The following is a 24704-nucleotide window of genomic DNA, read 5'->3' as shown; positions in this document are numbered from 1 at the left end:
AACAGAATAATCCTTTCTTTCCTCTTCTTATAACAACAGGAGGCAATCTTAACATGTCTCAGAAAATGCCAAACATGTTGAATGAAAAGAAGTTCAGACTTTTCTCACAACCCTACAACCCTACATATTCAAGACTGTTATTTGAATTATGAACTGTACATAGAGTTACAGTAGAGGTGACTTCACTTCCCCAGGCAGCCTAAACAAGCCTAATAAAAATAATAAAAAAAAAAAAAAGAAAAAAAAATCTCAGGGGCAAGACAAAGTTTATTTCTCAGCCTAGACTCTTTCAAGCTTCTGCACTTGGCATGGAATAGGTAAAATACTTCTACTTCCCTGGTCCCCATTGAAATTCCCTTGTATTTTTAAAATCATAAAAAGCAATACAATACAAACTTTGTACTAGGAACTAAGAGTACTTATATCCTCCCCAAAGAACATTCTGCTCTTTTTTCACCACAATTCCAATTGTGACTGTTTAATGTGGTCTCATTTCTTCATATAAAATATCCTCAATGTTTTCATTACACCTTACCATAGCAGGTTCCTTTGCATAGCAAGACCACTGAGGCCTAATAAATATAAGAGATGGGCTGATTTAAGAAACGCAGCTGTTGACAGCTTTCTTTATTTTCTTTACCTTTTCCTTTGTACAGGGATGAATTTCATTACTTTGCAATACGCAGGTATGTTTTTCAACATATAAAATAGTTGATGCTGAAATAGCAGCTGCTACTGACTGTCAGCCTGAATTCATCTGTATTAAAGAAACCTGGGCTTTACATATTCTAGACATGGCACACTCAAATGATATTTAAACAGAAAAATTTGTAAGAAGCAAATAAAGACTAAAACAAAAACAGGAAAGAAGCATTAAGCAAACAGTAGGTACCGCTAAAACCTCTGAAAGTGTGGAGCTATACATGAATAAGATGTAGTTCATAAAAAAGTAAATTCAAGCAACATATGAATGACAATGAGAGTAAGATACTAATCCTGAAAAGACATAAAAGTTTATAAATATTATGTGTTATCTCATGCATAAGAATGTAGGGAAATTATTAAAATACAGAAAAACACAGTCTTCATAATCCCTGTAAATGGGAAATGCTTATGTCAAGGGGTCTGAACAGTCTATCTTCAGCTACACAAGCAAACCAACATTTAGTTTTATTTTAAGAATCTCTTCTGATAAACACTGTTTCGTGACAGTCTTTATCTAGTGTTGGCAGCCTCTGTAGCCTCCTTTCCCATGCCCAAGTCCATCAAAGCTGCTCATCAATCCCTATTGGTGAGTGTCATGCTCCAATAGTCACTACAGTTAAAAATAACATCTATAGAGAAGAGAGAAGTACATTTTGGACCACTTACAGAACCATACAGTATCCAATGTGAATTAGCCTTTAAAGCTGGCAAGTGATAAAGTTAACCTGAAAGACAGCAGCTGTAAGCCTGGCATTTGAAAATATGACCTCAGGGGAATTAAGTTTCAGAAAAGAAAGGATAAGGTTAGGAGAAATAGAAGGTACATAACTCTAGTGACTCAAAGATTCAGATGCTGGGAAAATCTTTTAGTACAAATGTTAAAACATTATTTAAAAATAAATTATAATGATAAAATAATTAAAAATACAACTGGGGTAGATAGCTACTTAAGATTATAATTTTCCTGATGCAAGCCCCAGTGAGTTGCAGTGCTCTCAATGCTGCCAGAAGTGAATACAGTATCCACACTACGCTCAAGCCTGCCCAAGATCTTCAACTAGAGTCCATGGCTCTGCCTTGTTTCTTTGACAAATGGCAATGGACACTGTGTGCTTCAAAGAGACTGATCCAGGTGGCACTCACTCAGAAGAGCTGGTTCAAACAACCCCATGGGTTCCAGGAACTTCCACATAAAATTCCTTCTGCCCACATCTTGGGTTTACTCAGAAAACCAACTTCAGGCCTCAACACATTCCCTCTTCCACCTCATGTGGGATTAGGGAAGCAGGGAACCAGGGGCTGCTTTTCCACAATTTGCAACATAGTGATTTATGTAACTTGCTGTAACAGTCCTGATACACCTGCAGCCAGGGGCCAGATCACACGGACATTGCTCCATCTGCCCTTCTGCATCTGAAACCAGCTCCAGAGCTTGCATATAGCAGACATTTTCTAAATTGTAACACAAGAGAGTGGATGACAGTGAAAAAAAAATTACAAGCTGCCCATAGCAGTACAGAGTGAAGGCAAATGACAAAAGAACAGAAACAAAACCTGCATCAGTCCTGTCTTACTACTTTTCTCCAAAAGGTCTGGACTTTTTCAACCCCTTGAGATTCTTGCTACACCAAAGCATGTAATCTCTACATTATGAGTTTGAGTGTACACAGATTTTTGCAAAAAACATCTTTTTTTCTTGAAACATTTTGCTTTTACTCTGTAAAATGCCCACCAGATAGGCTCTAGAAGTGGGAAAAGAAGTCAAGGCTTTGGTGCAATAAAAAGCAACCCAATGAAGCAACCCAACCTCGACTGCTCTCATTCAACCCCCAAAAAATTATATTGTAAAAATAATCAGAGTAACAGCATTACAAGCCTTGCACTGGAAAACTTTAAAACCAATTTTACACGGTACCAAGAATAATTATAGCTTGACACTTCACTAATAATCAAAAAATCTCTAGTTAATTTTGGAAACCATAATATTCACCTCAAACTATACTAAAAATACTTCATAGTAAAAACTTCATGGACTTAGTCATTGCAGACGTTTTGCATTACTCATATAAAATACTCTTTACTGCATATCTAGATATCTAACACTGTTTTTCATTTAGTGCCTCACCTCCTCTACTTGCACAGCGTTTTGTGGTCTGAATATCCAAACTAATGATGCATACTTTTCATACAGAAAAGACTAAATCAAATAATATTTTTATAGTCACTCCTTAAAACATGAATTTATCAATTTTACTATATTCCTAAAGTATCACTAATCTAAACAATCAGCTTAACCACACAGCAGCAATTCAATGGGATGTGTTTGTTTGCAAAGGAAAAGGCAGACTCTGCAAAATACTATGGTTTAAGCACTGGAGCTCTTTTGCTCCAGAAGCTACTTAAATTCCTCTGACAGTTGCTCAATAAATAACTTAATTACTTACACTCTAATGGGCACAAATAGAAGTATTTGAAGACTGTGAATGAGAGAACAGTTTATCAGAGCCAGATCCATTCATTTTTAAGACAAAAAATAACCTGCTGTTCTGTTTCAATAGTAATCATGTTTGTATTATTTTATGCAAATGTTAACTGTGTAGAAAGCCATAAACAAACACATCATGTTGCAATGCTGGTGATGCTTCTCTAAAAAAAAAAAACAAAAAACTTTTAAATGCTACTTAAACTGTGAAATACTCAAACAAGTGAGATCACTATCCTTATTTACTTCAGCAACTTGTGCTGCCTTGGGTCATTGGAACACGGAAAATTTCCTGTATTTAGACAATAACATCCTTTAGGGCCTCTTAACTGACCTTTAAATCACCATAATTTGCTCTCAGTAACTATTAACCAGGATAAAAGTAAAGACTTACTAAAAAATGCTTATTCTTATGGCATATCCTACCCAACTTCACTGCAAAAGTCACTTCTGAAATGAGACACCATCTTCCATTAGTAGAGCTGACTCTAACTGCTGAAAATTAAAACTCTGAAAAAATACAAATCTCCCTTTACCATGTGCACATTTTTAAAAATGCAAACAAGCTGATGAGCAGCCCTATTTCTGTACTTCCTGTTAAATTTACAGCGTGAATGAAGGTATGAGACAGACTGAATTTTTAGTATTGTGTTCAATAACAACTTTTAACATGGGGAAAACAGCTGCAGGTCCACCTCTATCTCAGACAGAGAAACTGAGAAGCAGCATGATTATTCTTAAGACTTATGTAATCTGATGTTAACAAAGTTCCAACACACCAATTATTTTCTGAAATTCACTCACAGAAGAAGTATTAATATTTTTCCAGAAAAACCCAGGACATATATATTACCTATACAAAGTGGTTTTAATCAAATATATTTAAGAAAAAAAATAATGGTTTTCTGACTCAATTAAAATTACTAGAAGCCTTTATCATAAAATTTGAGAATTATAATAGATGGAACCCCAAGGAAACATTTCGGGCATTAAAAATCTGTAATATATCAACCTCATCCAACAGAGGCAAATAGCCTCATACTTTTCCTCCTTTTTATAAAAATTTAGTCATGACCCCATGTAAAGATTCTCATTTCATGAAGTCAGGGTCAACATTTTGGGGAAAAACACAGCATGCAACAATCCCAGCTAACACAACCTAATATTGCTGGTCTTCACTACACACATACAGGAAACAAAGCACAGGACACAGAAAGGACCTAGCGAGGAGTCAGAGCCAGTCCCATGGGTATTCAAATATCATCATCTAGCAATCACAACAGAAGTGTTTGTGAAACGTCATTAGGGGGCTTCCAGCCTCTTTAAGGGAATCAAAGCCTCAAGTGCAGTGTCAGAAAGCACACAAGCTTTTCTGAGGACGTTGCCTTTGGAAGCCCACATGGCATATTTTATGTCATCTTTCAAAGATGACATTTGTTTCACTCTAAGACTGAATGAACAAGCCATTCACCAAATGACTGGCATTACAGCCACCCTCATGAAGAATCCCATTACAATGCCATCAACTGGAGCATTGCTACATTCTATGTTAAGAGGCAAAGTAAAAGTAGAAATAGGCACATTTCTTTCAGAGTAAGGCAAAATGGAAATCTTTTTCAATACACCATTTTCTTGAGAATGACAAGTTCCCCATACTCATATACTAGTTATTCATGAAAAAAAAATTTGAACAGAAAGCAAACCATGTTCCATATTTTCATTGCCAGAGACAAATATCCGAGTCATGTTTAAGAAGCTTCTTTTGGATGACCAAGGGAAACTCTCAGACATACTGTTGCCTAAAACAGGCTGTATGAATAACCTGACCCTTAACATACAGCACAGCAAGCCTGTAAATTCATATGTGCTTTCAATAAATCTAAAGAACACTAAAAGAAAAGTTAAAAGCAACCAAAAACACACTCTGATACAATAAAGTTGTCATAATATTGTGAACTTTTGAAATGGAAATGTGCTGCTGTGTCTCTGTAAGCTGCATTACAGCTTCATCTCAGGAACAGGAAGCTCTTCCTTTAGATGGCAAAGGAAAAAATTCCACCAGAATGATAAAAACAATAGTTAATTTCAGTATACTAGAGTACTAAAATGAAGATGTGAGAGCCCCTAAACTCCCATCTTCTTTAAGACTAAAAAAAAATTCATGTTAAAAGTAGTCACTTTGGAAATTAAGAAGCAAAAACGTGAACTGGCTTTTGACCATCTTTGTGCCAAAGGCATGGGTTCTAATTCAGTACAAACTGAAGCTTGTTCTTCTTTTTTTGTGTTTCTCAGTAAATGTTTCCCTTATTTTTGCCAGTTGATTTAAGCCTTCTATATCACTGTCTACCTTCAGCTGGAAGTCCTCGCTTTTCTTACAAATTGCTTTGTTTGGTTTATGCACATTTATCTATTTGATCCATGCTCGCAGCAGGCTCTTACCCACCATTTTCTAAAAGACAGTGAATTTCATGCATGTGGCTTAATCACCTAACAGTCATTAGCCAAAAAGCAGAACTGACATTCAGTGCCACCACTTAACTCAAAGAGCAGTGGTCAGGATGTCAGATGCCTCACAAACCTTTCTCCACGCAGCTGCAAATTACATGATGTTACTGCTACTCTACAATAGATTCAGTAATGTTATTCTGACCTAGTATTTTTAAGTATATTATAATTAACACTGCTGACATTTTTAATTCAGCTGTGCCCATAAGAAAACAATTTTATGCAGCTGTAAATCTTTGCTAAAAAGGGATTAAAGCGCCTTGCAAGAAATAAAAGGGTCCACTTCTATTCCAAAACTTTTTTTTTCTTGTCTTTTTCAGAAGCCTCCTATGCATATGGCTCTCCCAAATGGAGTATGTAAAAAGTTCCTGGACCAAAACATCTAGCTATAAATACAGAGAAACACAAGATGTATTACAACACACAATCATCCTATTTGTTATGCTCTTAAAGGCTGAAAATATTTATACTTTGTCTTCATTTTTGATTTTTCATTTTAAGACTTGACTATCTATTTAGAAAGCTTGTAGATAGAGACAGAAAACTGTGATGTTAGAATAGCCAAGCTACTGCAAAGTTGCAGTGATTTTACGAGGGTTTTCCTTCCTCTTTCGGACTTTACCAAATACAGTTACAGGAATTACTGTAGGGTTTTTTTAAAAGCTACTAAATATCTTGTATTGGAAATGCAACAATGAGACAGTGTTGGACTGCTGAGTAATGACAGCATTTTGAACAGAGAAGCTGCTGAATGGGAAGCAGGGGATTTGGGTGGTGCCAAAGGACGTGCAATAAATGTACAGAAAATGGGAGCTGGAGAAACTCCAGTGTAAGCACACCCCTAAAGGAAAACATCCTCTGGGCGTGGGCTGGAATATATACAGAATGAGCTAATAAAGCAGTGTAATGCCTCTAAATCACTGGCATCTCATCTGAATACTACTGCTACCTTGTTTTGCAGTATCAGATGATAACATCAGGAATTACTGGGGACATGCAAAACTCTTTGCATAGAAGGACAGAGTAGGATTCCTCTATCTCAGAGAAGATCTCAATATTAAAACAAAACCCTGCACTAGATGTTTATCAGTCAAATATAACAGTTCTCTGCTACAAGCTCATGTTACCAATGCAAAAATCCCTGCTGCTGGTGATATCTAATTGTAAACACATGCAGCAACACCATTTATTTTTCATCCCACTGGTATCTGGAAGGAAGCTCTTTCCCTCCCATAGCATAGCCCTAGGAAGGGAGAAAGATACCCACACATTTTTCTTAGTACTTCCCAAGCAATGAATTGCAATGTGTTTGTTTTCTGTCACAGTTGTCTGTTTATTCATGTGACACAAGCTGCTATTGTCTGGGTTGTCCTAAATGAGTACTAGAATGGTCAGAATCCCAGTCCATGGAGATGGATACAACATGCAAACTACTGTAAAGAGCAAGCTACAACTTCAGGGCTGTCCCAGAGCCACTCAAGGCAGAAGGGAGGCAACTATACCTATCATTCTGTACAAAAGGAAGGATGGAGTAACATCATATGCAGACACTGCACGGAATTTGATAGGCTGTCCTTGAAAACGTATTGAACTAAGGAAACCTAAAGTTCTATTATTGAAAGGAAATGACTCTTAGGATTTGTTTTCAAAGTCAAATGATGTTGACAATTAGGAAACTAAAAATCTGTCTGTTTTACAGAGGCTGTTTCATGAGGGGAAAATTTTAGTAGATAAATATGACTTGTATAGAGTTAGACAGAGCTAATAAATAGACCTCTCCTGTACTGTATGACCTGATACTTTAGTGTTGCCAGTGGAATCTTTGGCCAAGTAAAGGTGTGAAATTGAAATAAAACCTCTGCTCTTAAAGTACATTTCATTAAGGAATATACTGCTTTGGGAAATTGGGGAGCTTGTAACCAGAAGGCAGGCATAGAGTCAAAATCTCCCTAAAACTCCAGGAAAATAGGAAGACATTGAAGAGTAACATGGCTATACGTTGATACAAGTCATAGTTGCTGATATGACACTGTAACATGCCAAAATAATACCTTATTTTAAAATGCAGATACATAGTTTATTTGTTGCAAAGGATATAGCCTACCTTTTATGTGGTATTGGCACTTGAAAGAAAAGATTAGTCAGAGTAAAGACATTTCACTTGGGATCATGTACTTTTTGTCCAGTCTTTTGCACGTAGATCCACAAGATGACTGTTTTAGTAAAGGAAACAAGAAGGTTCTAATAAATACTGCATTACTTACTGTCACACAAACTGTCTTTCCCATTTAGTGAAAAGCATCTGTATGAAACTTCTTTGTTTCAGAGGACTGTCTTAGTAGGATATAATGAAATGAGAAAGATAATCACATGCCAAAATCCACAGAAATAAGTTCCCATTAGCTCAAAGTGCAGATGCCTTTGAAAAGATAAATTTGAGTCCCCCAAATTTGTGGAGAAGGGAGAACACTCAGTTCTAACCTCACACAACAAATAGTAGAAATTATTTAAAAAATAACAGTACAAGCCAAATGAGGACAGGGATCCCCTGGAAACATCCAGGACTCTGTGAAGGAAGTGAACAAGGGAACAGAAAGGCATGGCCAGTATTTTAATTTTGACCCTCTTGCTCAGAAACCACCAAGGATGTCTGTAGAAGAGCACTGAGTCTTGCTAGCCGTCTTCCGTAGAAGACTGTGTTAAGAATGACCAAACACTGACTGCTGCCAAACATTTTGAGAGTTATGTTTTGAGAAGGGATAGTCTCATTTCCTCCTGCTCACAGCCAAGATGTATTCCATCCAGAAGAAACAGAGCAATGCACCTACAAACTTAGGTCTGAAAGCCAGAAATTCCATGCTTATGATGTGCTTTAGGATAAAGCTTTTATGACTGTGATCAAAAGTCCCTGAAATATTACCTGCAGAAGAAATCATGCATGAAGTTTATGAGAACAGGAAGAGGCTAATAATAGATAAAGCTCCAACTCAGACAAGACTACATGGAAGAACAACTCCAAGTGCTACTTCTGTAAACACCACCCCCTCCAAGTACTGTAGGTTATACCTACATGCAAGCACCAAGTACCTACAAAAACCATGGAGGATGTTATATTTCATACTGCTAGGTCATCACTACCTACTCTCAGTTTGGCACAGGCTAATCATTCATGATTTTATCCTGAGGTGAAAGTTTAATAAAAAAATAAAAATTCACACTGTACTTAAATGGCGAAACATATTGCCAAAATATTATGAAAAACCACGAATTTAACAGTTCTAGAGAGACCAGATGACTACATGCATATAAACGGAAGAATATCATTATGTTTTCAAAAATCAAAACAGAACTTTTTTTCCTCAATAACTTCTTACATGAGAAACTGGCTTAATATTTACAAAGCACTCTATGACCAAAATGAGGCCCACTGACATCTGTGCAAGATCATCACACCTTTCTCTGCAGCACCATTACTGTCTGCTGACAGACCAAGTTAAATACATGTTGGGAACAATCCAGTCTACAAGACTGTCCAGGAGAAATGAGGAGTTCAACACTCTGATAATTCTCCTTTTCCAGCTTTTCAGAGCAGAGCAAATATTTTGCTGGGAAGATTCTATTAGTCTTACCTTCAAGCCACAGAAGCAACAGAATGCTAAGCAAAGTTTTAGCTTGATGAAAGTAAAAGCAGATCAGAATCATGCCAGAAAGTAAAATTACTGGATGCAATGAACTCAATGGCAAGGCTATACACAGGGGAAAAAAAAAAAAAGTAAAGAGAAAAAAGTTGCCTGGAATATGTCAACAGTTGTCATCTTCACAAAAGATGAAAGTGAAAAATGACCAAAATGTATTCCAAAATTCCTTGGTGAGAGATTGCAACTGGCACCATGATGAGGCTTTAGAAGCCACTAATTTTCTTCTAAAATTAGAAGAAATGCTACAGGTATACTAATTCTCTGTTGAAATGCTACAAAGTAATTTGCCACTCAAACCAGATCCTTCTGTAGAACAGAATTTGAACAGTTTATTTTCAAGAAACATTTTGCTGTTCTTTATGCCTTAATTGCAAAATATTTTGATTTCATATGCTGTCCTAACAGTCAAGACCTTACAAGAGATCAGTTAAAAAGCCTGCACATTTCCTTTTTTCCACTTATGGATTAAAATTCTATATAGCTTTCAGAAAATACTAGGAAAAATAACTGTGAAACTAGTGCTTTGTTACATCTTTTAATATAATTTTATGTTACAAAATAATCACCTCTAACTAAATGAAGATACTAATAAAATCCCTAAATAGACATACGTATACAAATATATGCTTATCTAGGGGAGGAAAAAATATCTAGATGTGCTGAAAGAAAACCTAAGGGAGCTGTTAGACTGGTGAAGAAGCAACCAGAAATGTCTGAAATAAATCCAGACATCCTAATAGTCTCAATCAAGACAACACCACAGATCTGAAGGAGAGAGAGTCTCCGAAAACTTCCAGGAACTGAACTTTCTTGGCTCATGTGACCATGGAGTATTTGACAAGTTTCTGGCCTCCAGTAAGCAAAATCTGGTTTTTGAAGAGACTTGGATGCCACAGACATCCACTGAAATTAAGAAAAATAATTCCAATAAAAGCCTCATTAAAAACCACAAAAAGATTATTAAATGTATCAAGGGATCAACCTTGTGCTGGCAAGCAGACTGCAACTTCTGATGCCAAGGTCTAACATTTTCCATGTTCTGTCACAGGAAATCAATATTTCCCCATTCCTTATTTCTTTTCTTTATTAAAAAGTGATGCTATCTTTCAGCTGGCAATCTCAGCATGTAAATATTTGTCAACAAAAAAGAACTCACATTTGCAACATTTGCATTCAATATCGTGCATCTGAATCATTGTAAATGTAAATACATTCTTTTTGAGAAGCATAAGGAAAAGAAAGGGTTAAGTCTCAAATTTATATGTGCTGAGTGACTACACACTTCAGTGAGGAGGATATCTGGTAAACAATTTCAAAGCTGACATAATTTGCCTTTTAAGAGACTGCACCAGACCCAATAGAGCTGCTTTAAAAATGGTTCCTAGTCAGCCTGATATTCTGTGCCTGCATTGGGAAATTATTTCAGAGAACTCTGCCATGCCTGTGTAACTGCATCAGCTACCCAGGCTTGCTCTGATCATATTCTGATTGAAATGGCTTTTCCTTCTAGGAATGGCAATATATAAACAGTCACCTAAGATTTTAACAACGTCCAAAGTCTTCAGCATAGCAGTACTTGGCAATTATACCTCCCTTCTCTGAATGCTGAGTTTACACAAGAATCTAAAACTCCTGGGTGTTCTCTATACAATGTAAAAAGTTGATTTTGGATTCTTAGAGGAAATTTCCATTGAGCTTTCCCATATTTATTCTTGTTGGATGAAAGAACTGTTGTATTTCAGAAATCTATTTACAAAAATAGATTCTTTCTTGGTAAGTAATCAAAAGCTGTCATATCTATGTACATGCCTTGTGCAACTGAAGAATTTTTTCTTTAGGAATTTAAATGATGGAGAGAAGCTCTGAACCAAGAAGTGATCTAATAGAGATTCTGAGATAATGTTTTTAATGATAACATGAGCATTACAATAGAAGAAGAACATCATTATATTCCCAGTATAAGTAATCTTCTATCTGTACAGGTCCAAATTCCTTCTCTGACCACCTCTCTGAAGGATCCTTTCTTCCCTCATCCCCCTCAACAGTTAGGAAGAAGACCATACAGACTGGTCTTCTAAATTATGTTTACATAACAATGTGGTGTAGGTAGGTGCATGTCATAGATCTGCTATCAGATCTGTACTGTTAACTTCTATAATAATACTCTTCATTAAACTGGTGGATTTAAAGCTGAATATTCAGAGTAAGTAATGCAATCTTGAGTTGAGTCCCAAGAGTTGACTATTATAAAAAATGTCAATTATACAGATGAGCTTCAAACCAGTGAGTCAAGTTACTTTGCAGCTGCTTCACTTGAGAAATGATGCTTAATCAGATGGTCAGCTGGTCAGCCATGAATGTTTATTCTAAAATTGCAAACTATTGCTTCAGGATGAAAACCTTTTCCTGAGCCAGAGTCCTTCTGTGACTGTAAGCGCATCATGTGAGCACATAAAGTCTTCTAAAAACACATAAGGGAGTCACAGAAGATGATCTCATTTAATGATTCCATGAGAAACCTACTTTTTCAACTCTAAATTAATTTTGCTGTTCCTTGCCTCAAGAGATAACTTGCAAGCCAGGCACTTCAAACTCATTTCACAAGGTAAAGAAGTATAATTGAATATTGGAAAACATCCTTACAGACATAAACTAAATATGGTGCTGCTTTACAAACTGCAGTGAGATAAATACGATCTGCAGCAAATGAGTAATTTTTAACTCATTTGCCTCCAAGTCTGTTTCTAACGGGATCTGTATTAAACTATGAAATAGCAAACAGTGGGAAGAGGCAATATTAAAAAATGTTTTGAAATAAAAAACCATTATGAAAGAAAACAGTCACTTCTCTGTAAAGACAGCACTTCCATATGAGTCAGCATAAAGCAGATACAGACAGTTCTTACAGATGAGAATACGTTTTTTTTAAAGTATGATCAGATTATACCTTGTTCCTTGATCACAACTTCTTGAAAAAAAAAAAAACAATCAAAATTGTAAGATGATATAGCCTGAACTAAATCTTACATCTTTTACTCCTTTTCTCCTGCAGAATATTAAATTTGATGTTTATATTTTCTTCTCCATCCATCTCATGAAGGATGCTGTTTATGAGGTATGCTGGTATATAAGGCTTAATGCTAACGAGAATGGTCTAGAATGCAATTTTAAACTAAATTATATTGATTACTTTGCATAGTTGGTTTGAATAATTTAGAAAAGTTTTTTTCCCTGAGAAAAAGATTATCTCTAACAGTGCAGTGGAAGACTGCATTGTGGGTATTTTCTTAAGCAGGAAAGAGTCTGTTAAAGATCATAGAACCACAGAATGGTTTGGATTGTAAAGGACCTTAAAGATCATTTCGTTCCAACCCTGCTGCAAAGGAGACATTGAGGTGCTGGAACACATCCAGAGAAGGGCGAAAAGGTGATGAAGGCTCTGGAGCACAAGTCGTGGGAGGAGTGGCTGAGGGAATCGGGGTTGTTAAGCCCTGAGGAGGCTCAGGGTAACCTTATCACCTTGCCTTATCAACTGCCTGAAAGGAGGTTGTAGCCAGGCAGGGGTTGGACTCTTCTGGCAGGCAATGAATGACAGGATAAGAGGAAAGTCTCAAGTTCTGCCAGGGAGTTTCAGGTTGGATATCAAGAAGAATTCCTCACTGAAAAGGTGGTTAAGCATTGGAACAGGCTGTCCAGGGAGGGGGTGGAGTCACTATCCCTGAAGTGTTCAAGAAATGTGCTATGGTTTAGTTGACATGGTGGTTTTCAGTCAAAAATTGGACTCAATGACCTTGGAGGTCTTTTGAAAACTTAACAATTCCATGACTCTAATTAAACTGGGTGTTTTTCTCCACAGATGCTTCACACATCTGGGAGAAAGGGAAAAGTATGTGCATGGGCAGAGGTGCTCCTTGTGAAATATTTTACATGCAAAGAATATCAAAATGAGGAGTAATGAGACCAGTGTAAGCAAAGACTTAATTTCCAGACACATTTAGCACTTCCTGGAAGGCCAATAAAATCACCATGGTGGTAAATACAGGGGCAGAAAAAGGAGATGAGTTCTCTTACTAAGGGAGGCACCTAAAAGCCATGGATCATTACATAGGTTTAAATAAGGATTCTTGAGCTATTTTTGAACTTTTTAATATGCACAGAAGTGGGAATTCTTGTTTTCTGCAGTTGACCAGATGGTCCTGACTCATTATATTAGTCACAAGGCCAAAATGATTCTCACATTAAGGATAAAACCTTGAAGCCATAAATCTCTCTGAAATATTTCCTGCTGAGGAATTTGTAAGCAGTCATTTGTTCCCTTACATCTTGCAAGCTTCTTACTTTTGATCAATGCCTTCACTGTAAAAAACCTATTTCTGTTAACAGCTACAGCTCATTTATCTCTTTCTTTGCCAGAAAATTCTGCAGAAGGCTCCAAAGTGTTGTTCCAGTTTGCACATGAAGACAGTGACACACACAACATTCTCAAACAGCAACTCACACTCGGTGAATTGATGTTCAAGAGGCAGAGTGAAACAGAAGTGTCCATCCTTCTTTCATACCACTTCCTCATCATTCTATAAATACAGATATTGTACACAGAATAAAAACACTCCAGAGTAACCAACCTATGAAGCAAGAAATCATTAAGCACTGAAACAGGCACTTTGATGATTTGTGATAATTTTTAAGATATCAGTAGATACACATAGACATCCTTAGTTTGTACACATATTGTTTAAACATATATGTGTGTGTGTGTATGTATAAAATACCAATTACATAAATATTTATACAGGAAAAAGTCTTTGTTTTTAAGTTTCTAAGACAAAACTAAAACTAAATTTCCATTCTTCTCCTGTCTTCTTCTAATATGCAGCTAGGATTCTAAGCCAATATAATAGTAACACTATCCAGTATATATATAGTATATATATATAGTATATATACAGTACATATACTATACAGTTTAATAGTTATAATCAGTCAATAAGATGAAAAATCTACTCATGTTTTAATGCAAATCAACCAACCCTTTGCCTTCTTAATGCAGATAAGAAATGCACAAATTATTGCTTAATGTGGACCAAAAGTGTAGCTTGGATGATCTCAATTACTGCAGTTTTGGTTTACATGCAGTTGGTAAAAAGCCCCTACAGAAATCTGCCAAGAGGAAAATAAGATTCAATTACTTTTATTTGAAGTATAAACTCACATACCTTGGCCTCCGGAATGCTAAACCATATTGTTGGCAAGCCAGTCCCACAGTGGGAGTATAAACAATAGGCATGAACTTTTCAATGTCAGAAGCCAGCACTTTATAGAAAAGCTTTTCATTTCGATCCTGAAGACTCATTAGCAGCATGTATCTGTGGAGAATTACACAAAATTAGACAGACATCAAGGGAACATATAAAGTGGATTTAGAAATAGATTTGGTGTTTGGATAGTTAAAATTATGTTTGTTCTATAATAGCCTATGTCTTATTGAAAATTTTCAAATTCCTCCTAGTCTTAACAGCACAAATGGTTCAGACACAAAGTATAACAAACTGGTTGACACAGAGAACCTGAAGCCATCACAAAATTGTCAAACTCTACATACTCAGGAAGATAATCCCTCTCAGGTATAAAACACTCTGCTGCAATTGAGGATTTAGTCTGTCAGAACCTTAGCTGTGTATATCAGTTGTTCCACTTGAAATGAGACCAGCATTAAATATAACTTAAACAAGCTTACACACTTACCCAAAGAAAACAGAACTAAAAACATTAAGCTTTGCATGCTCTTTCCTAGATAGAAATTTATCTTAAATCCAGACTAATACTTCAAATAAATACTGAAAAACAAAGCTTTTGAAAACAAAGCAGACACACATGGCCTCTCATCCCTTAAGTCTACGTTTGACTTGAAACCTGCAATGTTATATCTACTAACTAAAACCAATTTTGAGGAAGGTCTATATTTATTTAAAAAGAAAACCAATGAGAAAAAAAAGAACCATATAAACAAGACTGAAAGAAAGTTCATGTTTAGCTTGAACTACTTTTTACTACCATCACACTTACATTGAATAATTACATTACTGTTTCAAGATACCAATCAGGAAGCCAAACTCCAGGGCTGAATGTGACAAATTATATCAGTCTATGAGAGACTTCAAGTTATACCAGTTCACATAGGTATGACTGCCACTTTGTGAACACTTCAAATTTAGAAATTTAGTGATCTTACACCTTACCTGTCTATTCACTAGTTTTAGCAATGTTAAGTATTCCTGTAAAAAATAAGTAGGCTAATATAAAATCTTTAACTTATGTATACAATTTATGTAGTTTTTTAAATTTGCAATGGATTACCAATTACTTGCACTCAAAAAGTTTAATATGCCCACCATTTTATCACACAAGTGTTGAGGATACATATAAAACACATTCGTTCCAAAAGCCTACAGATTTTTGTACTTAACTATTATAATATTATTATTCCTTCTGCATAGTTAGGCATCACATGCCCCAATAAAATCCAACTCATTCTTTAGGAAGACACAAATGTAGTCAGGTAACCAAAGAACAGCTTAGTAAATCTGAACATATTCCATTCAAGTTTAGCTTGCCTATCCCTGTCTATCAGGGAAGCGCTCCTATTGGGATCTGTTCTGTAAACCTTCAACCAGCACTAGAGGCAAGGCAAGGGAAGCCAGTTTGGCAGTTGGTGACTGTAAATGTAATGTAATAGTAATAGTAATGAGGTGACAGAAGTGAGACAAAAGAATATCCCTGCCCTTGTGTCATGAAGGGTATTTTAGACCCTAAACAGATAAAGATCTAGAAACCAAAAAGTTGCAGTTTCTCTAAATACCATCACCATGAGGCAGCTGGAACCACCTTCCATCATACACATTAGTTTTGAATGTTCTCCAAGGTTAAATTATATTCTGCTCTTGTAATTCTCAGCTACAAAATATACATACATATACACTAATTTTCTTTCATATTATTACATTTCCCTAGAGCCTTTCATTTTCCCAGTATTTCATTATGATATAGCACATATTGCAATGTCCTTGAATTCTCAGAGCATTTTCTTTATTAAAACCTTTCTCCTGAGGATGGACTATCCCAACATTTATCCTGAAATACAAGTTCTTGCACATGTAGTTGTAAATACACATGAAGACTTTCCTTTTGTTACTAGAGAACATTTAAAGTGATGTTAGAGAATATCATGCATATTTTTGGCCCCCACTCTATACTGGACATTTCAACACCATGTGAGCCACAGCACCATTCCTAAGCAGTTGCTGGGGTTTTTTTTTAATCAATTTCTTTTAAAATGAGGTGTGGCTTAATAGTATAAAATACCTTTTCATCATCATTTCTTATTACTCAGATCAAGCCTAGATTTTAAACGGGGTAAAGAAATTTTACAAAAGAAACTAAAAGCTTGGCAAAAGGCTCCCTTGGGGCTTCAAATGAAAAACCTGCAGTTTTAACCATTTTTTAAAACTCTCCACTTTGTTTTTACTGTAGTATAGTGTTAAACTGGGGATTTATTTTCTTATTTATATTTATCATGCCACTTTTATATTCATGATATACTAAAGAACTTGCAAAAGGAGTAACTGCATACTACTTATATTTTCAAATATTACATACTTGATCATATGCACATAAGTATAAGAAATACTATTATAAAGTGAAAAACACTTCTAGGGAAGTGCAATTTTTATCAGGTTTTTTAAATGGCAGGTATATGTCTTCCTTCTCAGCATTGCAATTTCCTTAGTTAAGGGCATCAAATTTCTCAACAATTCTTTCTAATGGAAAAACCAAAAATGCTTCATACTCAATGTAGGTTGTTTATAATGCATTAGACAACAAGTATGCATCTTCTGGCAACATCCAAGTACACAACTAAAACCATGAAGTGCCTTTCACCATTGTGTTTAAAAAATATATTTAAAATTCAGTATTTAATGGAATCTTTTACTGAAACTCATATTTAATCGAAAACATAATGAAAACAAGTAATAAAACAGTGAAAACAATCATTTGTGCTATAAAAAGGGAGAAAAGTATTGTCTGTCCTCAGACAAGGAGTCTTGAATAAAGATTTCGGAGAAAAGTTTCAGAGGACAAAAACCAAGGTCTGGCAAGTCAGACAGAGGAAACTGCCAAGCATTCAAATTTCAGCATGTCACCCTTCTCCCCTGGCCTGTATTTCACCTAAGAATATTTCATACTAGTCTGCTACTATGAAGGGAATGAAATACAGTAGCAACCAAAGGATGTAACCCACATATCATCCAAAATCCAAAAGAAAACTGATATAAATATCAGAAAGTTACTGATGATTCTTAGGATAACTGGCCCAACTATCACTGGCATGCACTTTACAAGGCCAAATGGAGAGGTGAAAATAGAACAAATCCCACCTTTTTTTTTTTCTCTTATCTTGAAAAATATGAGCGTAAACAACGAAGGTGGGAGGAAAGGCTATTATTTTTAACCTGTGTAAGACACTTAGCTCTATTACTCTGCTTCATCAGTATTTATATAAAAATTCATTAAAAACAGAGAACTTTAAGAAAAAAAAAACAAAATAAGACCATCTTCTCTGGAAAAGCCATTTGATGGCCCCTCTCTAATGTTAACACATCCAGTATAACGTTTTACAGCGTGACTCTTTGAAGAAAGAAAAGCTCAGGCAGAAGATGCCACCGTGCCAGGAGCAACAATTTTAGTATCAATACAGAGCAAGAAGAAAGACAATTAAGAACATACAGAGAAGAAAAAAAAAATTACTTGCAGAATCCATCACAGCTTTTCCAAATTAAGCTGGAGGAGTAGAATTTTCTCCCCTTACTGGTGTCCTTTTTGCCAGGCATACCAGGCAATTGACTTGCTGCTGTTCCACATTCATTTTGTATATGAACTCTTGGTATTTCAGAGTACAACAATTTCATGCTACAAGTTCACAAAGGCATTTCAGCAGTGCCAAAACATGTCATGCCATGGCACTAGCTAGCAACTTAGCTTTATGAATTTACACACACCCTCTTTCCAAGCAAAACCAGGCCCATCTTACCAATGTAAAATGCTGCCATACACAGCATTAATGTTTCATCAGATGATTCCCTTCTGTCTAAGGTATTTAACAGCTTCCACTCCTGCAAAATCTAAATGCCTGTACTTAATCTTTGGTTCTTGGACATAAAACACACAAGTACACACCAACTGCCAAGCCCCGGAAGGAAGACAACAGCCTCCCTTCACCTCTTCTCAATAACTGTTTCTATGGGAGCAAAGACTATGCCAGATGCATACTGCAAGAAACATGGGAGTTTTCCTGAAATTAGGACATTTACACTCAGTAGAAGACAATAATTGCTCTTATGCAGGATTGTCCTTGAGCACCTGCCTTTACAGGGAGCCCCTGAGATTTCAAGTTCCAGTTAAAACAGCCAAAGCTTCTGACATTCTTCATCAGTGAAGAGATTCAAGGAATAACTGTGTCAGGATCACATTCACTCTTCTTTAAAATTCTTTGATAGGATTATAAATATAGGAGACCAGAGTTCACATATTGCCTTGAGGACTGAGGTCACCACATGTAATGCACATGTTCTGCAAGCAGGCTCCTTATTGACATACTCCAATGAAATTGTCAGACATTTGACTTACAAACACTCCTACAAGTCACATTTTGCATATGCAGATTTTTGCACTCTCAATTCACAGACAAATTTTACCTACAAAGGAGCCCAAGATGTCAATGTTTACAATCTTAAAAGGAAATATCTTCTTCATGCAAATGTTATCAAGTCTTTTCATCAGTGGTCTCAAAGGTAGACCTCTCCATGTAACACAGTTTTATTTTGCTAAAAAATTAGAGAAAACATCACAGCTATATAAAGCCCCAGTAATACATGAGGACAATATTTTTTTATCAAAACATAGCCTGACATGAATCGTCAGTTGAGAGCTGCTGGATGTTCAGACAGAGTATAAATATGATTTCTTAAAGAAAAAAATTTTGCTTGGGGGGTACTTGTGGATTTATATAATTTAATATTCTTAAGGGACAACCTAACTTAATTTGCACAATTTGCATCAATCCAAGATTATCCCTGAGAACTTATTTCTTAACTACTATGGACCTGAGTGATGAAAGCATACACTAGCTGAGGTTGGAAAAGAGATTGCTTCATCTGAACCCCCCCTCAAAGCAGAGACAACTAGAGCAGTCTGCCCAGGACCATGTTCAGTCAGGTTTGGAATAACTCCCATGGATGGAGATCTTACCACAGCTTCTCCAGCATTACAAACGGGGCCACAACGTTTAATCACACTGTAAGGGGAAGGAGAAGATTCAAATATTTGAACCATTACAAAATTACAGCTGAGAAAATAGCACAGACACACATCACAGAAAAAAACTGAAAAATAAACACAGCTTTTCACTTTTTTTTGGATGTTAATTACTAAAACCTTATTTGAACTATTCTAACTAGTAGACACATTAGTGAGAAAAAAACCTAACTTGTAATAGTTTCAAATTATTTCTGTGAATATTTCTCAGTTGAACTGCATCACTAAAACTGAATTAATAAGAATAAAACTGCAAAGCTGCACAGTACAATATAACCTTTATACTAAAGCAGGCATTAAAATAAAACTGGCTTTATAGTACAAAATGGCAAGCTACAGTCTAATGTTCAAGACACATGGATGGAATAACTTAATGTTAGTGCTTCTGTTTTACAGATGTCTGGTCACAGGAGCAGGAAACAAAGTTCTTCCTGACCCAACTATGTATTTGGAAAAGAGAAAATGCCAAAGAAAACTCATAAGTGGGAAATAATGACACTAAGTTTTTGTTTAATTAAGTATTTACAGATCTTAAGGTTAACAGGGGCAGTTTTGGAAGAATATTCTCTGAAGCAAATGTTTGTGGTCACATTTATTTATAACCACATTATATTTCTTTATACTTTTGTACTATTTTTGTCTATCATACATGGATTAGTTACACTTCAGAAAAATATTTCCTTCCTCACCCCCAAGACAGACAGGTTTATCTTTCCTCACTTTTTGACACAATAAAGATAGCTGCAAAGTATTGCCACAATATTGGAGATAGTTATTTTTGTTTTATTATTCCCAGTGGAATCAAAACTTCAGCATACGGTGTTTTGCTGCAGTTCAAAAGGCACATAATTCAAAGTTTCAATACTCTGTCATTTAAAACTGATAGATTAATTCTTTCTTCCTTCCTGAAGAAATTTTTCATTTTGGCAAAAAGTCACTTGAATATCCAGAATTTTTTGCTAACAAAACCAAAGAATTAAGATACTAAAATACTGCTATGTTGAATAGCTAGATCTGTGACATTCCATCTGTGATGTTTTGAGAAGCAGGAGTGTTTTTCTGCTATGACCTGAAGTAGGAGCAAAATTGTTTCCTAGTTAAAAAACACATATAACAATGGGGTAAGACCTTTTTTCCTATTGTTTTCAAGCTATAGGTGAAGAGAAATTCTAGCAATTCAAGCTGAAACAAGCAGTTGGAACTGCTTTAAATGTCCTGAAACAACAAGCTGTATTATGAAGGGACTACCTCAACAGAGAGTTAAAGAGGAGATGGGGACAGAAGTTCAGAGAACGTTTTCTCCTATGGTAACATCAATGGTTGAATCAGGGGGCTTCATGAAATTTTACACTTTTCTATATGCAGGAACTCATAAATATCCAGCCTGGGAAGCTACTACTCTGTCATAATAACTAATAATGGCCTTCCTGAGAGCACTGGAGAGTAGTTAACCTACAAAAGACACCACAACTGCAAGCTCTTCACTTGCAAGGAAGGCTGTCCTCATCCTACCCTGACTCCATAAAAAACAAAAGTTTGGCAACTTGAAATTATAAAAAAGCCTTGTCACCAACAGATAGGTACCTAGAGGCCACATATTACATACTGACAGGAAGACATCCCATGACAGAGAAGAGCAAGGCAGAGGAGGAAGAAATGAAGAAAGAGTCCTTTGTTCTAGAGCCTATAAAATACATTTCTTTAGGAAAAAAATTTAGTATTCATAAATATTTAAAGCCCTGCTGTCATCTTATTGTGAAAGTCCCATACCTTCTTGGTGATTTTTCATGGGCAGCTGCCTCACAGCACTAACTCCTCCTTCAACACAGCCAACAAATTCCACTTCTCACCTCAGCTACTTAACCCACTCTTTTGTAGCACTCTTCTTATTGGACACAGCTGTGGCCTATTAAGGGCAGGCCTGTTCCTAATATTTGGTGATTAGCACAGCTGCAGCTCCTCAGGTGTGAGACTACCTTCTGCACTATTCTCTTACATTCTATCCCTCCACAAAGCCCTTTCCAGACTTCTTCCTTAAAAATACCTAAGCACAGCAATACTATGTTAAATATTAGTTATATAACATTTTACAAATGTACTATTTTTTAATGCATATGTATCTATATGCATGTAAAGTCATTATTGACTTTTAGTTTCACATGAGTTCATTTGCTTCCAGTGACCTTTATCACCTGGTGATAATGACCAGTATCATTTCGTTATCAAAGAAAATTCATGTGAACAGCTCTGGAAGATTAGAATTTTAAAGTAGGAGTTGATTTTTTTTGAATGTGAAAGAGAATTTTTTATGAAAGTTACTCATAAATTGTTGAGTAGGATGAAGTTTCATAGCCATACCTGTCTAGGTCACATGTCAGCCTTTCAAAATTCTTAAGAATTGTATAAACCTGAGCGTCTTGACCAAGAAAGCAAGGTGGCAATAATCCATGAATATTCAATTGTTGCCTCTCCTCCAAGGTAAAAGCCATGCCCTAAAAAAAAAAACAAAAAGAAAAATAAAACCCATGTATAGATGTACACAAGAGATAATTAATTTAAGAAAACTTCTGCAGCAAATCATAGCCCAGGGAAAGTCAGCATCATAAAATCTATTTAAAATTAAACAGAATTTAGAATGGTGCAAGTATTTTGGGAAAAAGGTTTTATTGAGCCATAAGAGGACCTGTACAGATACAACAACTCCATCTCAGCACAGAACAAGTTAACATCTCCTGACACCACAAGAGTAGCACCTGCAAAACTGCTAAGTTACAACTGAAGAAAGCAGCCATATATTCACTCCACTCACTTTCTGCTTTTAATGAGGTCTGCCTGTCCAAAACATCTTCAGAAATTACCCAAGCTACTGTAAGAAAGGTGGTGCCTTTTCAACAGAAACATAACCGTGGGTTTAGCACACCAGCATCAAGCATTCTGGCTGCTGAAGCTTTACTCTGCTGTGGTAACTACAGCCAGTTAGTTGGTTACCTAGACAGGTTCTTTTTTGTTTCTAATTTTGTTGGTTTTTTTCCTCAGAAACAGTCACCTCATAGGGTTTATTCTTATGGAACAAAAATATATTACAAAAGCTTCCTGTATCTTACTAGGCTACATTTCATACACTATTTTTAATCTAAATTTTGAAGTGGTTATGTGACTGTGACTTGGAAAAAGTAGGAACAAAGTCCTAAAGCAACCCAGCACACTATCTGCTCTATAATTACATTAATCAAGTTGTTACCTTAAGTGAAATGAAGACTCAAGAAAAAGAAATATCTTATAATGAACACTTTACAAAACATCAAATATTTCCAAAATGTGTTTCTCCTTTCCTAGACAGGAAATGAAGGGAAACCAAGTTTAATAATGATCAGTAACTGTTTTGCTGTAGTTCTCCATGTATGCAAGATTTTGTTTCCAAATGTGTACACAAAAGCTGCATTTTTTCCCCTAATGAACTTTCTGTGACCAGATAGGTCATGAATGTCTTCAGCTGCTATCCCATCTTGAAAAATCATGGAAGAAGGAAGAGTCAACACTCGTCACAAGTTTATTCAGTGTTGATCCCTTTTATCTCCACTAGACTTTTTTGGGCTTAAAAAAGCCACGTGTGCTCATGCACACTTCAGAATCAGTTCCAAGTGACTGGACTTCAGGGAGCTGCATAGTTTTAATGGATCTTCTAGTGCTAGTAGTAAAGTGACAATCCAGTTATTCTCTGCAATTCTCCTTTCCCCTGTTTCCATTAGTCAAATGGAATGAAAAAAATTTTTGAATGTCTGTGTTTGGCTTTACGTTAGGAATAAAATATGGACTTTAATTACTATAATAGGGTTTCCCCCCTTACTGGAAAATATATCTTATTTTAAAACAAACACATGTGTTACATCTTGCCAAATGCCTTTCTTAAAGAGTACTTCATCTTGGAATAGTCTATTTTCCATGTATTACTACAGCTTTATAGTAAGTGTTAATTTCTTTGGTTACTAGGAAAACACAGCACCCACCTACACCCCTAGGATTTATATGGTTAGAAAATCCTTTACTTGAATATTGCTCTTTGGCACAGATATTATTAATTCTTCAAATTTCCAAGATGAAATGTTAATTCTTTTCTTTCCCCCTCAGATCCCATATTTACTCAGAAGAAAAGAATTATCATTAAAATATATCACCTGATAATTTAATAAGAGAAGGCCATTTTACGAAATAAGTGTATCCTATTCCATCTGCTTATAATAGGGAATACTTTAACTATTTATGATTTATGGTTTATGTCTAGATTTCTTGCACTAGCCTCGAATAAAAATTCTTATTTTTTCCTGTTTGAAGTGTTGTTTCTCAGCCATCCAGCAGAGAGGGCTCTAGGTCCAGCTTGGTTTACACACTCCTTTCTCTCCCAGAGATGCATATTTTGTGCACACCTGGATGGGACAGACTTCTGTCATCTAGCATCCAAACTATTATAAACTATGTAGATATTTTTATTCTGTAGCTTGTATTACAAACAAATTTTTAAAGAACAACAGTATCACACTCTAAAAGCAGCATAAGGGCAAGCAACCACAACCATAAATATTAGCCTCTGCCAAATTAGTTTTGATTTATTCACTGCTTTATGCTTCATATACATCACAAAGATGAAAAGTATAGTTATTATCAACCTTCCCAGTTAAGAGGATGCAATTCTTCAAGAGCTGTATTTCATATGTTTCATTAAATGCCCTGGTGTGCTTTTGGCAAAACTAAGTTATTCTTCAGCCCCCTTATTACCTTCCTTTCTCAACGGTCAAAACTTTGGTTAATTTACTTTATTGCTCTTTACATATAAATACTCTTTCAGATTCTGTTTTACACAGAAAGATGAGTTTTCAAGAAATTTAACTCACTGCAAATACATTTAATTTTGAATTTGTCTCTCCATTTGTAATGTTGTGATGTTT

At 35.8% G+C, this 24704-nt stretch overlaps 1 protein-coding gene across 2 annotated transcripts in view; it reads right to left on the bottom strand.

Annotated features, from left to right (window-relative positions):
- Positions 1-24704, bottom strand: part of ME1 (malic enzyme 1) — a 154031-nt gene that overhangs the window by 92999 nt on the left and 36328 nt on the right. For both annotated transcript variants that reach the window (XM_036379346.2, XM_036379347.2), the window contains exons 2-3: positions 22120-22253; positions 14607-14756 (exon numbers count right to left, since the gene is read on the bottom strand). In XM_036379346.2, coding sequence (XP_036235239.1) covers positions 14607-14756; positions 22120-22253 — 284 coding nt within the window. The remainder of the gene's footprint in view (positions 1-14606; positions 14757-22119; positions 22254-24704) is intronic.

This window comes from Molothrus ater, chromosome 3 (genome assembly GCF_012460135.2).
Source record: "Molothrus ater isolate BHLD 08-10-18 breed brown headed cowbird chromosome 3, BPBGC_Mater_1.1, whole genome shotgun sequence".
NCBI lineage: Eukaryota > Metazoa > Chordata > Aves > Passeriformes > Icteridae > Molothrus > Molothrus ater.
Note: the sequence above shows the minus strand (reverse complement) of the source record. Positions and strands in the feature narration are given on the sequence as shown.